The following is a 13,810-nucleotide window of genomic DNA, read 5'->3' as shown; positions in this document are numbered from 1 at the left end:
GCACTATTTGCACCTCCCGACTCAGGTTATGCGTCTACATCTGCGATGAAAAGTGGATGTCATGGAGGAAGCGAGCGCGGCGACCAGCTTGCTGTCTGGTCTACGCAAGAGCCGGCTGACAAAGACATTGATGAGACGGGTTCTGAGTATTCAAGCGCACCGAGCACGACATTTTCAAGGCAGCAGAGCTACATCTCGGAGCTGGCAGACGCCTTGTCCCGTGAAACTCAGTCGTTGAATGTAGACGAAGAGACGCAAACCCGGGTCTCGAGGGCATTGCCCCAGCTTCTGAAGACTTTTGCGCTGAAAATTGGACATCATGCTCCTACGCAAATGCATCGGGATACTATGACTTTTGTGCACAGGCATAGACGGTGAGTAAACCCACTGACCCACTCGATTGTTCTCGTGGCCCACAAGATATTCTGACAGCTGTACGCTTTAGTGAAATTGCCGCGGTCTTTACAGACATCGGGTTCAAAAAAGAGGAAGAGAACATCGAGGAAAGCACGCCTGATTCGAATGCCATGGGCCTGGAGGAGCGCGTAAGCCGTTGGCTTAGAGACGAAAGCCTCGAAGAACCCGGACAAGAGGAAGAGCGTCAGATGAGATCTAGCAGTACAAACCCAACGCCGCTGGCCATTCCGGACGACCAATCCGCGAGCGAGCCTAGCAAGGCACCCACGCCCATGGATGTGGAAGATGCGGAGGATGAGGATGTGCCTGAGAATTGGCTCAACGCCTACCGAGAGTTCGTCTTCAGCACTGATGCTTTCAAATGGCTACTCGCACGCTTGCGGAAGGAATTCCACCTCGTTCACACGGAATCGAACACCATCCAAGTAATCGGAGAAAGGATTATGTCTTCACTCCCCACACCTCACAGGATTAGTAGGAAACTGCCTTCTCACACCTGCGGTGCTAGATTTGACCTCAAGTGGGACATATTTCGTTTTTTCGAGGCACAGGAGTATTCAAAGCCGCCGGATGAGGTGCTTGAAGGTGTCATCACTGTGACGGGGTCTTGTTTGGACGCGCAAGCCGCAACTTGTGCTCAGTACATGCATCAGACTTGGCCGTTGACAGGAGAGGTGACACTTCAATTGATCAAGGATGTCCTCAGAGACGGAAAATGTCATTCTTGTAAGTGCCTGGTTCCAAGGGGATCAAACTGTTATATCATCCTCTAATTCCCCTTCAGGCGAACTAGCAGACGGAACGAAGCTCAGCGCGTGGATCAGCAATTCGAGGCTCATTGCCGAAGCTAATGGTGTGCCGGCTTCCGTCGCAGAGACTGGAGAACAGCTTGCTTGGCTTGGGGCCGCTTTGACGACTTCGATGCAACAGAGCGGGCTCGTCTACTGCACACCGATTATCACTGGGATCGTCCGGAACAACGCGTCACCGTCTCAGCTCGGACTTCAGTCATCAATCGATCTCACCTGCACGATTGAGTTTACGATAGAAGAGGTACCACGAGCCCCCAGCACTGTCAATGGCCAGTGCTGGCATGACATTTTCAGGAATCTAGTCGTCGTGAGGGGATACCCTATTCCCCAACGAGCCGAGTGGAGTACCGGCCTGGAGATTCCTCTCAACATTATGGCGAGACTAGCTCGATCTCAGCAAGTCGATAGATTCAAGGACAAGGTCTACATCAAGGGCTTCTCAACGATGTTGGTTCCGATCCGGCAGAATCAAGATATTCTTTGCTGGCATTTGATCTACAACAAGGACGGAAGTCGGATATCTTACCTGGATGATTTTGTGGATCAAGAACAGCACATTGCTCACCTAAAACTAGAAAAACTAGAAAACCTTCGCCATGTCTTGGGATGGTGCTCGAAGGTCCGATTCAATGCTGGTAAGGCCCGCTTGATTATAACTCTCATCAATGCATCCAATTGTTGCTGACATAGGCCTCTTGACAGGTTCGACCCTAGCAGACCACCCCCCCGTCGCTCATTCAGGCCTTCCCGAACCTCGCAAAGGGGGTGCACTCACCAAGACTTATGTGCATCGAGGGCAGACCATCATCGACGACTCGTCCTGCCACTTAGGTGCCAAGGATACGCCTGTCCAAGTACCTCGTGATCCTTACCATGTCCGGCTCAACTGGATATCCACCAAGTTCGTCCTCCTCTGGGATGAGCGCGACAAACGGGGTTGGCTCATCAACGGTACGAGTGCTCTATTGCATGTTGTACGAGCATCTTTGGCACATGACGGGACCAGATTTCGATCTTCGTGGGCTTTTAGAAGCAAGGACCTGCAAGTATCGGAGGGGCCCTTCACGGCCAACTCTTCCATTGACGTGCTGAACATACCCGAGAACCTGAACCTTACGCTGTTTCGCAGGGATGAAAATTCTCTTCTCAAGAGCCGGGTTGAGTACTTTTGCAACGTGTTGGAGAAACTCATCGACCATCAGGCTGACATTGCGGGAGACCACGGTGTGAAATTGAGTAACATGCCGAGAATGTGTCTTGAGGGCTGGGACTTCGAGGACCTGGCGACGAGGATCGACCGGTTGCCCTCGCGCGCGGCCAAACTGGAGGCCGGCGGCAAAGCATGGGTTGATTTCACGAGAGCCATTCAAGCTGTCACGTTAGTTGGGAGTGGCTTTGGCGATATTGTCCAGCCGAATGACCCGGATATTTGCAGTGACTGGGCCAAGCTGCCAAAACACAAATATTACATCGCAACGTGCGTCTCTGATTTGAGCAGGGTGGTCAAACAGCATGGCTTTCCCGACGACGGCCGCATTCAGCTCAGCGATAACCTGATATGGCATACTCCAAAGACTATCTTCGGATCCTGTCAATGCAGCGGTGCCTTAAGGCAAGGCCGTTGCGATCCAGTACAAACGGTTTTCCCGTTAGCACTTTCTAGCGAGTTACCTAAAGAGTCACGCCATTCAGACAGACAACGATTGATACTTGGACCAACAGATGATAAAGGAGCTCTCATTTTTGGACATAGTCCCAATTTCTCGTGGGTCTGGGAGGACGCCGGCCATCCAAAAGAAGGTAACCTCGAAGACCTAGGTTCATCTAAAGACAGCGGTATTGGTTCAACTTTGACAACGTCGGAGTCTGAGAGGCAATCAGGGTCAAGCATTCGTTCGATGTGGTCTTCGAGTGACATCCAACCCAACACTACGATGAAAACATATCCCCGAAATGATTACACTGTCGGAATCATTTGCGCATTGTCGAAGGAGCTAAAGGCAGTACGAGCACTCTTTGACACACCCCACGGCAGGCCCAAGACACCAGACGGGGACAATTATTATTATGCGGCCGGCCAAATGGCGCAGCACATGGTCGTAACCGCATGCCTCCCGACTGGCAAGTATGGGATCACCGAAGCCGCAATCCTGGCGTCGAACATGAGACGCAGCTTCCGCGGCGTTCAATTCTGCCTCTTAGTTGGCATCGGTGGCGGCGTGCCCTCAGAACAGAACGACATTCGCCTTGGTGACGTAGTCGTTGGCATTCCCCAAGGTATTTACTCTGGTGTATTTCAGCACGATTTCGGCAAAGAAAAAGAGAGCGGCGTCTTCGAGCGAACGGGTACGTTGCAAGGCCCTCCAGACCGCCTGGTCAATGTCATTAGCTTCTTGCAATCGGAACCGAACCCGGCGTACGATCCACTACGGCCGCATCTCGACAAAATCGCCGAGACAATCCCTCCGACCGCTGATGGCAAGCCCCACAAATACCGCCATCCAGGCCAGGAGCGCGATAAGCTGTTCGAAACCTGTTCAACGTGCCCATCATCGCAAAATGACTGCCCTACAGGGGGATCCCATGTGCAGCAGCGCGGCCCGCGGCCGACAAACAAGCCGATGGTTTACTACGGACTCATAGCGTCAGGAAACTGCGTTGTTAAAGATGCAGCATTCCGCGACAACCTAGCTCGCGACCAGCCCGTGATGTGCATCGAGATGGAAGCCGCTGGCGTGGTCAACACATTTCCCTGCCTCGTGATTCGCGGCATCTGCGATTATTGTGATGTGCAGAAGAACGACGACTGGCAGGAATATGCGGCCGCCACGGCGGCGGCGTATGCGAAGCATTTGCTCAGCGAGACCAGGGGACTTAAACGTCGACGGTCAGAATATGATGGGGAACGAGAGAGCGGTAGGGTGCAATAGGTTGGAATGGAAAAGGCATGGATACTTTTTATATGTCATGATTCGAGGTTTTGGGCCTGACTGAACGCCTTTTTTTAATGTACATGTCAATTCATGTTGTTTTGTCGGGACGTTTCGTGCATTGCGCCCTTACCTACCCCAGACTTCAACAAATCTTTCCATCTTTCATCCGCCTCAATCATGAAAATGAAGTCCCTCGCGACTGTCACTTTTTTGTCATCAACGGGTTTGGGATGCAAAACAAAATGGCTGTAGGAGGAGTCCTTCTCCGTAATTGTTAGAGACCCGACTCTTGGGGAGCAAGGTATCAACAGCTAATAAGTCTCAGACGTTGGCAGCATTGGAGCATACCCACAGCCCGGATTTAGTCTTCCGCCCAAAGATGGCAGCTACCGTCACAGGCTTGGTCTCGAGCACGATCACCACCCTCGAGGCCGCCACACAGCTGTCAGCTAATGTAAACAAGCCGGTGTACAATTTGGACCAAGGCAGCGACCTGTGAGCGCTCGCACCTGCGGAACAACTGCGGCGCGGTTTCATACAGCCATCGAGGTTGTGCGAAATTGCATTACGGTCAGACGATACCAGAGCTGTCGACATCATGAAGTCATGGCGAGAGAACTGGGTGCATACATCACTCGCCATACGTACGCTAGTGCTGAGCCCGTACCTGAGTACAGGCTGTGTTATCGCGTCTTGGTCGCGTCTGTGTCGCGTCACATTTAGCGTAGTTGGAGCAATGAATGGTCCAGAGGCGGAAGCAGGTCTTTACGTGGCTGTTCAGGCAGAAATGCAGGATTCACCGTCCATCAGGCTCGGTCTGCATCTACCGTAGTGCTTGACGCAACGCCATCGCAATCAGCACATCGACTCCCCTGGTCGTGTATTCTCCCATCCAATGCTGATCCAGAAAATGCCTAGGGCAAATGTTCGCTCGTGAATCCACCATGAATCAATCGCCCCGCCAGCCGATGCGTGACACTAGTGACGCGCAGGGGATCATGCATCCGCCGCTTGTGGGCCTTGCAACGAATTGCCATTTTCCGCCAGTACAGCAATGCACCGGCGTTTACCTCTATTTCGCATTGTACGGGCGATATGGAAGTGGCCATCTGAATCCAAAGAACCCCTTTATTCTTGGTGGGGTGGGAACAGGCAAGGAAGTGCATTGACTTGCTGAGTAACACTCCTTTCCCAGCACAGGGTGTGTATGCTAGCTACGTCTTAGTCTTCCCTTCGCGAGAAGAGATTAAAGCTCATGGTTATTCTCGACCTTCTAGCGCAAATTAGCAGTAATCTAGAGGAAACACATTTCATACTTCACTACAATCAGCTTCAACCATGGAGAGGACTGTCCAGTATCCAACCAGCACGCATGCCACGGCGCATGGTTTCAGAGGCGCCCGGAACGGCCAGCCGGAAGAGACTAAACATCAAGTCTAATGCAAGACATGGCCGGCGTCAGTTTGCGGGAAGACCCACTCGTCATGGACCAGTGCTCGTCTCTGGTGGTTGGAGACACGTAGAACAGTGAATATGCGTGATGAAGAGCCGTGACGATCATCGGTGTTAGTTGTAAGCAGCCTCACGGGCACCATTCATACTACTTGCCATGCATTTGTTCCGTGCTTTGATGCTATGATAAAAACTAGGAGGGAGCGAGAGAGGAGAGAAGAACGACCGAAAAAAAAAGGAGGACTCATCAACGAGAGATGTTCATGATCTCTTCGCTAACCCGTTCCGTACTCTCTTGAAGGTCCTATCTCTTGAAGGTCCTACATATCCAGCCCCCTTGTAGAGAACCGCATGATCAGCACTCGCCCTGAGACACAGCCAATGCCGATAGTCCTTCCAAATACGGCCAACGCCCCCGTCTCCGGCCGGTACTCTGGAGGTAGCCAGAGGACTCGGTCCCTATCTTTCATGATCCACGGCTTATTAGGGTGTAAACTATAGCCATCGTACTTAGGCCCTGGGAAAGGAGCTTGCAACGGCTGAATGCCAGTAGAAGGAACATTCACAAAAAGGTGCGAGTATTTTGCCGATTCATAGCGAAGTTTGACGACGTCGTCGACACCTCGGTTCTTCCACGTTTGTAGACACTCGCCCGTTATCGGATCCCAGATCTTGACGGTGCCGAAGCGCCACGCCGATACGAGCCGCTGGCTATCTGCCGTAAAGGCGACGGTGTGGACGTAGTCCCTATAGTCGCCGTCGCCCCTTAATGTATGTAGGCACGCGCCCGTTGCTGAATCCCAGATCTTAACGGTGCCGTCGTCCGATCCCGACGCGAGCCGTTGACCGTCCGCCGCGCAGGCCATCGTGTGGACGGCGTTGCTGTGGGCCTCCGGCGACTCCAGGCACGCGCCTGTTGCCGGATCCCAGACCTTAACGGTGCCGTCGAAGGACCCCGACGCGAGCCGTTGGCCATCTGCCGTAAAGGCGACCGAATAGGTACCGCCGCTGTTATCCTTAAGCGTCTGCAGGCACGCACCCGTTACCGGATTCCAGACCTTAATGGTGCCGTCGTCCGATGCAGACGCGAGTCGTTTACCATCTGCCGTAAAAGCGACCGAGCAGACGGCGTCGCCGTGGCCCCTAAGCGTCTGTAGGCACGCGCCTGTTGCTGGATCCCAGATCTTAACGGTGCAGTAGCGCGACGCCGATGCGAGTCGTTGACCATCTGCCGTAAAAGCGACCGAGCCGCGGCGCAGGCCCTCAAGCGTTTCCAGGCATACGCCCGATGCCGGATGCCAGATCTTAACGGTGCCGTCGTTCGATGCCGACGCGAGTCGTTTACCATCTGCCGTAAAAGCGACCGAGCAGACGGCGCCGTCGTGACCCCTAAGCGTCTGCAGGCACGCGCCTGTTGCTGGATCCCAGACCTTAACGGTGCCGTCGAAGGACCCCGACGCGAGCCGTTGGCCATCCGCCGTAAAGGCGACCGAATCGGTACCGTGGCTGTTATCCTTAAGTGTCTGCACGCACGCGCCTGTTGCTGGATCCCAGATCTTAATAGTGTGGTCGACCCCCGCCGACGCTAGTCGTTTACCATCTGCCGTAAAAGCGACCGAGCGGACGGCGTCGCCGTGGCCCCTAAGCGTCTGTAGGCACGCGCCTGTTGCTGGATCCCAGATCTTAATAGTGCAGTCCCCCCCGGCCGACGCGAGTCGTTGGCCGTCCGCCGTAAAAGCGACCGAGTAGGTGCTGAGGCGGTGGCCCTCGAGCGTCGCCAGGCAGGCGCTCCAATGCGTTGCCATGATAGGTTTCAATAAAATCCAATTCGGTTCTTCTTTTCCAAACAGCCGTCGTATAACGCTACCAGTTGGACTAAATAGGAGCGCCGAGGCGTAAACTTGCAGCGGGGCAATCTCTATCGCCCTTTTATGAGATAGAACGAACCGGTGAGCGTCTTCGAGTAGGTCCGCTAGTTGTGTACTTTCACCCTTTCTGTATGTTAACCTCTTTGTCTCGAACAGTACGACAGTACGATGGTTTCATTTATGCTCACCAGTAATGTCTTCAGCTTCTGGATTGCTACGACTCCCTCCGACATGCCGCGCAACAGACTAAGAGCCTCCAGCCAATAGAGATACTTGTTTTTGAAGAAGCTATGGACAGTGCCTCCGTCCCGTAGTTCTTCGTCTTGGCTGTTCCTGTTCGTGGGATTGGAGTCACAGAGGTGGTCAGCCCAATAGATACAGGAGTACCGTGACGCGGCAAGCGGGTCCGGGTCAGGCGGGGAGACGCATTCGATGGGGAATCCGGGGACACGCAGGCCGTAAACGTCTCGCCAGAGTGTTTTCTTCAAGATCTCTATCGACCTCAAGAATATGGCGTGATGTTCATGCGCGATACCAGACTGTAGGAATTTGTCTGATGCCTTATTGAGGAGGAATTCCTTCGCCGAATGATGCACAAAGTAGACAATGCCATCCCTGATTGTGAGAAAGGAACCGCACATACTGGCGATCTTCGCGGTGGACCCCTTTATCTTCGTGATATTCGGCGGCAGTCCTGACAGGGCACCTAATTCCTCTAGGTGAAGTGGGCGGTACGCTATAGAGACCGTCGAAAGGATACGTTGACAAAATTCAGGATCCCGCCACTGAAGGAGTCCAATGTTTCGCATCATCCGGTCATATATTTCTTCCAAACCACCCGGTAGATCCTTGAGAATGTCGGATACGTTCCAGGCATCTGCCTTCTCGAGTTCTTGGCACACCAATGCCACCCAGAGGAAGGTATCGTTGGCGTGGGTGAGCAAGTGACTCCGGACCTCATCCCCTGTTTCGTTGTCGTATTCTTTCAGCTGCGCCAGTTGATCCACCTTGTATTGAATGAACGTTTGAACAGCAGCGGAGATGGAGTCAGCTTTCAGCTCGAGGCACAGCTTGACTTTCTCCGTGGCACGATCCAGCGTCTCCTCGATGGTCGGCAAATTCCGGCTCGACACAATCCACTTCGCACAAGATGAAGACGATTCGTAAATGAAGTTGATCAGCTTTTCTAGGTCCGTCACGCATTCATCCAGCGCATCGACGATCAGTATCTTGCCTTTCAACATCGGGTCGTCCAGCATCTTTGTAAGGATTCGGGACAGGGCAACCCAGGCATTCGCGTCCTCAAACAGTAGTTTACCAGCATGGTTGTACTGTTCTTGGACGTACGAGATGAGAGGTGGATTCTGGATAATGAGGAAATATATGAGGCTGCGTAGCACGGCCGCCGCATTATTGAGGCGCGCGTCGGTGCCCTGGCAGAAGAAATAGGCGGGTTGGCCAGCTCTGGTGGGTTTACTGTTCAGGTGGTCGATAATGCCGCAAATCAGCATAGTCTTCCCCTTGCCCGGGTCGCCCTTAATCCAGAATAGCCGTTTCTGCGGGCCGTCGCGCCATCTTATGAAGTCGGAGTCGTCAAGAATCCAGCGATACGAGTCTTCCAGCAGGCCGCCTTTCGTGCTCACGATGCGAGCCTTATCGTCTCGAGCGTCGGTTACCCGTAAATCCTTCAGACATTGTCGTTTTGTTTCGTCCTGGATGGCCAAATAGATAGCTTGAAGCTTCATCTCCTGGGAACCTGCGGCGATGGCGATGGCCTGCAGGTGCGATCTGATCTGTTCGGTGCTGTACTGTTCAGAGTCCCTCCGAACCGCGTCCTCGGCCTTTCGGATCTCATCGAGGGTGCCATCCCAGTCGTCAAGCTTCAACATGTCCCTCAGGAAGACAGCGCCCCTGTTTCGGTAGTATAGGCAGACGCTCTTCATCTGGTACAAGAGGAGTTTCTGGTAGAGCTGGGCGACGTGCGTCTCAAGCTGGTCTCGCAGCCCCGCAGAGGGCGTCTCGGCCCTGTTCTCATCGAGAAGGAGGCCCGTCAGGCTCCAGTACCAATCCATTCTCGACACGACGTAGGCAATTCCCTCACGGTTGATACCTGCCTCGGTGATCGGATTCGAGAGTATCTGTCGGCTGTTAGCGGGCCACGGCTGTAGACCTCGGGGGGCGAGAAAGGTGAACTGACCTCTAGAGCAAAGCAGACGCCGACCCAGGCAATGGCAGCTTCGGGAGAGGCCTGCACAGCCTTGTCTACTATTCCCTTTACGGCGTATACGGCTTGCATTCCATCCTGGATCCCTTGCTTGATGTCTGCTTCTTTCGCAGTCCTCTCTAAGCCGGCCCGGACAACCTGCTCCATTTGGCCCCATCTGCCCTTCTGGGTCTGTTCAATCTCATTTCCCTGAGTCGCGAAACCCATGGAAGTTGGATCGCCCCCTTTGAGCTCACACGTGAGAATCTTCTCGTACGCCTGGACAGTTTTAGACTCGTTCGCTTTGAGCTCATCGTACGCTTGGTTCCAAAGTCGTTCTTGTAGGCTCTGCGGTGATATTTCGGGACCGGGAGAGGCGGACGGGGAAGGAGTCTCTGAAGTAGTCAAGGCAGGCTGGGGCGGAGATGTTTGGCAGCTCCGTCTCTTGAGCTTGGATTTCCAAGCCGACCACATCGACGGCATGATTGCCACGGGGAGTGGAATAAAGTCCTCAATGATGAAAGCGATGCTGGGTAAGTAGCCTGTCTTTCGGGGTTTGGCAGTGGCAACAAGGGCAAGTGAACATGTCCATGACAGCGGGGCGGCGACATATTTACACTCAGATCTCCATGGGCAGAGACGCTCTCACATGGAGCTCCCGGAGGCCTAGTGGCGCATATTGCAAGCTAAGAATATGTCGGGTGAAAATCATCCTGTCAGTTTGACAGCGGCCGTGACATGTGAAGAACCGCCTACGTCACACCTAGACTAAGGTTCCGGTCCAGACTCCATCGTACGGACCTGGCTGGTAGGTTGACCAATGCAATGACACCGGCAGCAGCATTAGCGCCTTCCATGGCTGTGGAAAAAGCAAGCACGCTTGTCACTGCTTCTCATGCAAATCAGGCCAGCCGAATGGCAAGGTTTACTCGCGACCCTCGGCTTCTGACCTCCAAGAGAGGCCCACAAAGACCGACTATTTCGCTGTCGATGTAGTCGTCATCCACAGGGTCAGGGAGATCGTCGATGGGCAGGTCTTCGGATTCGTCGATAAGGACAGCTTCGGTGACCTCGCAGACTGTCAGGGGCCGTAGTGCGAATGCCGCCCAGCGCAATAGGGCGTAGATACGTTGCCTGTCCCCCTCTCGGGCCTGGGTGATTCTCTGCCAGCTTCGGTCGTATAATTGGTCCAGCCCAGCCGGAGTTTCTTCGATGGTATCCTGGAGCTGTTTCTTGTTCATCCCTCTGCTCAAAGATTTCTCCTGCATCTTCAGCCAGAGGAACTGGCCTTCGCATTGATCGGACATTGCTTTGGAGAGGGTCGATCGGACATCGTCGCTCTTGTTGGGTAATTTTCTGTCGACAATGTGTATCGGATCGTACGTCATCGGGTGCAATCTCGTATTCGGCAAAGCTTTCGGGTGTGTCGTCTGTGAGGGCGGTTCGGATCTCTGGCTCGGCGTGACTGACCACGAGAACACGAGCGTCCCAACAACCGCCTTCTTAACAGTTTCGATAAATTTGGTGACCGACGTGCTTCTGTCGTCCAAGTAAGTGCATTCGTCTAGACCGTCGACAATGAACGTACAGCCGGGAACAACGCGGAGGAGCTGTGTGAAGAGCATGACGACGTTCGCACGGGTCGCGACGGGATCCGAATCAGCCTCCCATTTCTGGCGGACGTGCTCGAACGCGCCATCGCGCTGTGACACGACCTGGGAAATCCATGATCGTACGGCCACGACAGGGTCTTCGCGGCTCTCGAGGTCGGATGAGAAGAAGAAATGGGCGACGGGTGTCTTAAGGGTGGACGAGAGGTGTTCGACGACGTGCGCGCACAGAATCGTCTTGCCGAACCCCGCGGTTCCGTTGATCCACAGCAGCTTTGCGCCTGCGGGGAATTCTTGGTCGAGCCAGTTCTGGAATGCGGGCCGGTGGAAGATCCAGGCGCAGGTGCCGACGAGCCTCTTCTGGACGGAGTCATGGTAGCGTTCGTTTGGGGACCCGCGGCCGAGCCAGGAGTGGATTGCGCGTCGCGTCTCGGCTTCGCTCCGTTAGAGTGACACTAGAAGCTCGGAGATGACGCCTTACCTCTGTTCGCCTCTTCGATCCGGGCGAGGATCCGCTGCAGCTCAGCGGGCCAAGCATGGTCTGAGGAAGTTCCTGATCTCCGTTAGACGATGAGCATCGAGGCAGCGTTCAGATACGCACCTAACCCGGACGCGAGCCTGTCGGTGCGCCTGGTGTCCAGCTCGTGTACCGGCCGCGTATCCTGCACTGCATCGACGGGCACCAAGTTGTGCAGTTGTTGCACCAGCTTTTCGAACAGCTCGACCTGATCTGTGCGCTCTGTCTTGCCCCAGAGCGTCCAAACCAGTTTCCGTCTCCTCGTGCCGTGAGGCCGGGGTCGGAGCGAGCCCAACGAGACGTCATCGCTTGGCGTCATGGTCCGGCTGGTGTGGTGTGCAGACGCGTCGCTCGCATCACAGAGAGTAGTAATGATCTGGAAAATATCCTGTACCGCCGCAGATATATCGCGGTCGGCGAGAGTAGGGTGATGGTCTTCCGACCGCATCGTTTCTCCGAACCCGACGCGCCGACCCCATTTCTCGAAGCGGACCTTTGCAGCCTTGAATCTGGTATCTAGCACATGCGAGTCGGACCCGAATGATCGGTAGGTCTGCACCTTGTCCACAGCCTCTAGGCAGGAGCTGAAGAGGCCGGCGAGCCCAACGACCCCGACGGTGAGACCAACAGCCTCCATGGCGGTGCGATCGATGGACGTGATGGATGCGATGGGTTTGATGGGTTTGAGCTGAGGTGGAAGGCGGCATCTCGATATAACCCCGCTCAGCACTGCCACTCATCGTGCGCGAGGCTGTTTGCTCTGCATGCAGAGCGTGGGACCACCCGCCTTCTCCATTCGCAACTGAACAGCCTTCCATCCGGCCGTCCTTCCCTATTTAATCATGTCCTCTCTATGACCTCGCCGCGACCACTTAAGCAATGCTCTGGACGTGTATTATATAATAGTCGGTCTTATGCAGGAACCCGATACATTAAAAAGCGTTCTGCTGGCCAGGTTAGACAAACGCAGGAACAATGTCGAGCGGCTTGGCCGCCCCTTTTAAGTAGTGGCAGCCCAAGTGTGTCGCAATCAAAGTCTGCCACATATCATGCCGCCACAGCCGAATCGCATGGCTTTCTTCTCAACTTCCAAACAAGTTTATTTCTCTAGTCGCCCTAAATGTCTACCCCTCCTAACAATCAAGACATCTCGGTTGATTAAAAGTACGATGCCTTGTTGTCGTGGCACGTGATGCCAACCCAGGTTGTGTCAGACGAATGAAAGAGGTCCAGCCGGATGACTAAGGAAAGTGGGACAAGAGCATAAGATCTTGCCACCCGAAACGAACAGAAGAAAGATGAATCTTCGAGAAACAGAGGATCTATAAAGAAGATCAATAATTGCCTTAGAAGAAGACAGAGACAAGATTTAATACACAATCATCTATTTGATCATACCAACTCGGGCCGCTAAGGACCACACGTGACCCTCGGCGAGTCCGACACTTGGAGTCCTACCCTAGAATGTCTCGCATTTCGAATTATGAATGGTTGAGATGGCGGAGATCACTGGAAGCCATCCTGGACGAGCAGGTGGGTCATGGAGACTTTGGCCTGTCAGGTTTGTGGAAAAAAGGAGGGGATTAAGCGATGTATGGGATGCAAAGCTGATCGGTACTGTGGGAAAGAGCATCCAAAGGCGGACTAGACGGCGCACAAGAAGAGCGGCCGCCAAGGACGGGTAAAAGCGGGGATTTAAGGTTAATGAGCGAGTGAGTTGTGATGGATCCGTTACGGTCAATTCGATCAGATGGATAGGGATCAATACAGTGATGATGATGTTGATGATTACTTCTGCCAGTCATCCGGATCGGCCGGAAGAGGGGTTTTCATACCCCCCTTCTGACTAAGGTCAGGATATCAATCTATCCGAGGTTTCGTCATACAGGGTGATGGATCCAATACGCCTTGGTCAATCAAGAGATAAGTAATTGATCAAATGATCTGATTTCAATTGATGATTGTATTGATGATCTTCTCTCCCCGACCCCCTCTTTT

The 13,810-nt window shown here is 53.8% G+C and overlaps 5 protein-coding genes across 5 annotated transcripts; 3 read left to right on the top strand and 2 right to left on the bottom strand.

Annotated features, from left to right (window-relative positions):
- Positions 1-45: 45 nt before the first annotated feature.
- On the top strand, positions 46-4,159 carry BGZ61DRAFT_372245 (uncharacterized protein; the record flags this gene model as incomplete). Its single annotated transcript, XM_046242163.1, has 4 exons — positions 46-374; positions 446-1,143; positions 1,202-1,864; positions 1,932-4,159. 4 exons carry the CDS (start codon positions 46-48, stop codon positions 4,157-4,159), a joined length of 3,918 nt encoding a protein of 1,305 aa, XP_046094924.1.
- A 164-nt stretch (positions 4,160-4,323) lies between these two features.
- Positions 4,324-5,265, top strand: BGZ61DRAFT_466579 (uncharacterized protein). The gene is made up of 2 exons (XM_046247685.1): positions 4,324-4,435; positions 4,488-5,265. Exon 2 carries the CDS (start codon positions 4,761-4,763, stop codon positions 4,992-4,994), a length of 234 nt encoding a protein of 77 aa, XP_046094923.1. The 5' UTR covers positions 4,324-4,435; positions 4,488-4,760; the 3' UTR covers positions 4,995-5,265.
- A 21-nt stretch (positions 5,266-5,286) lies between these two features.
- On the top strand, positions 5,287-5,814 carry BGZ61DRAFT_189503 (uncharacterized protein). Its single transcript, XM_046237788.1, has one exon. It carries the CDS (start codon positions 5,418-5,420, stop codon positions 5,691-5,693), a length of 276 nt encoding a protein of 91 aa, XP_046094922.1. The 5' UTR covers positions 5,287-5,417; the 3' UTR covers positions 5,694-5,814.
- Positions 5,815-5,934: 120 nt separating this feature from the next.
- BGZ61DRAFT_540919 (WD40-repeat-containing domain protein) lies at positions 5,935-10,168 on the bottom strand (the record flags this gene model as incomplete). Its single annotated transcript, XM_046254971.1, has 3 exons — positions 5,935-7,605; positions 7,671-9,620; positions 9,680-10,168. 3 exons carry the CDS (start codon positions 10,166-10,168, stop codon positions 5,935-5,937), a joined length of 4,110 nt encoding a protein of 1,369 aa, XP_046094921.1.
- Positions 10,169-10,587: 419 nt separating this feature from the next.
- Positions 10,588-12,449, bottom strand: BGZ61DRAFT_540918 (prion-inhibition and propagation-domain-containing protein; the record flags this gene model as incomplete). The annotated part of the gene is made up of 3 exons (XM_046254970.1): positions 10,588-11,729; positions 11,777-11,848; positions 11,897-12,449. 3 exons carry the CDS (start codon positions 12,447-12,449, stop codon positions 10,588-10,590), a joined length of 1,767 nt encoding a protein of 588 aa, XP_046094920.1.
- Between the last annotated feature and the right edge of the window lie 1,361 nt (positions 12,450-13,810).

Source organism: Ilyonectria robusta (assembly GCF_021365365.1).
Source record: "Ilyonectria robusta strain PMI_751 chromosome Unknown BGZ61scaffold_50, whole genome shotgun sequence".
NCBI lineage: Eukaryota > Fungi > Ascomycota > Sordariomycetes > Hypocreales > Nectriaceae > Ilyonectria > Ilyonectria robusta.
This window is presented reverse-complemented; position numbering and strand designations above follow the sequence as displayed.

Bases quoted from the DNA above. Each gene is read 5' to 3' on its own strand.
- BGZ61DRAFT_466579 (XM_046247685.1), top strand. From the start codon at position 4,761: ATGAAGTCATGGCGAGAGAACTGGGTGCATACATCACTCGCCATACGT.
- BGZ61DRAFT_189503 (XM_046237788.1), top strand. From the start codon at position 5,418: ATGGTTATTCTCGACCTTCTAGCGCAAATTAGCAGTAATCTAGAGGAA.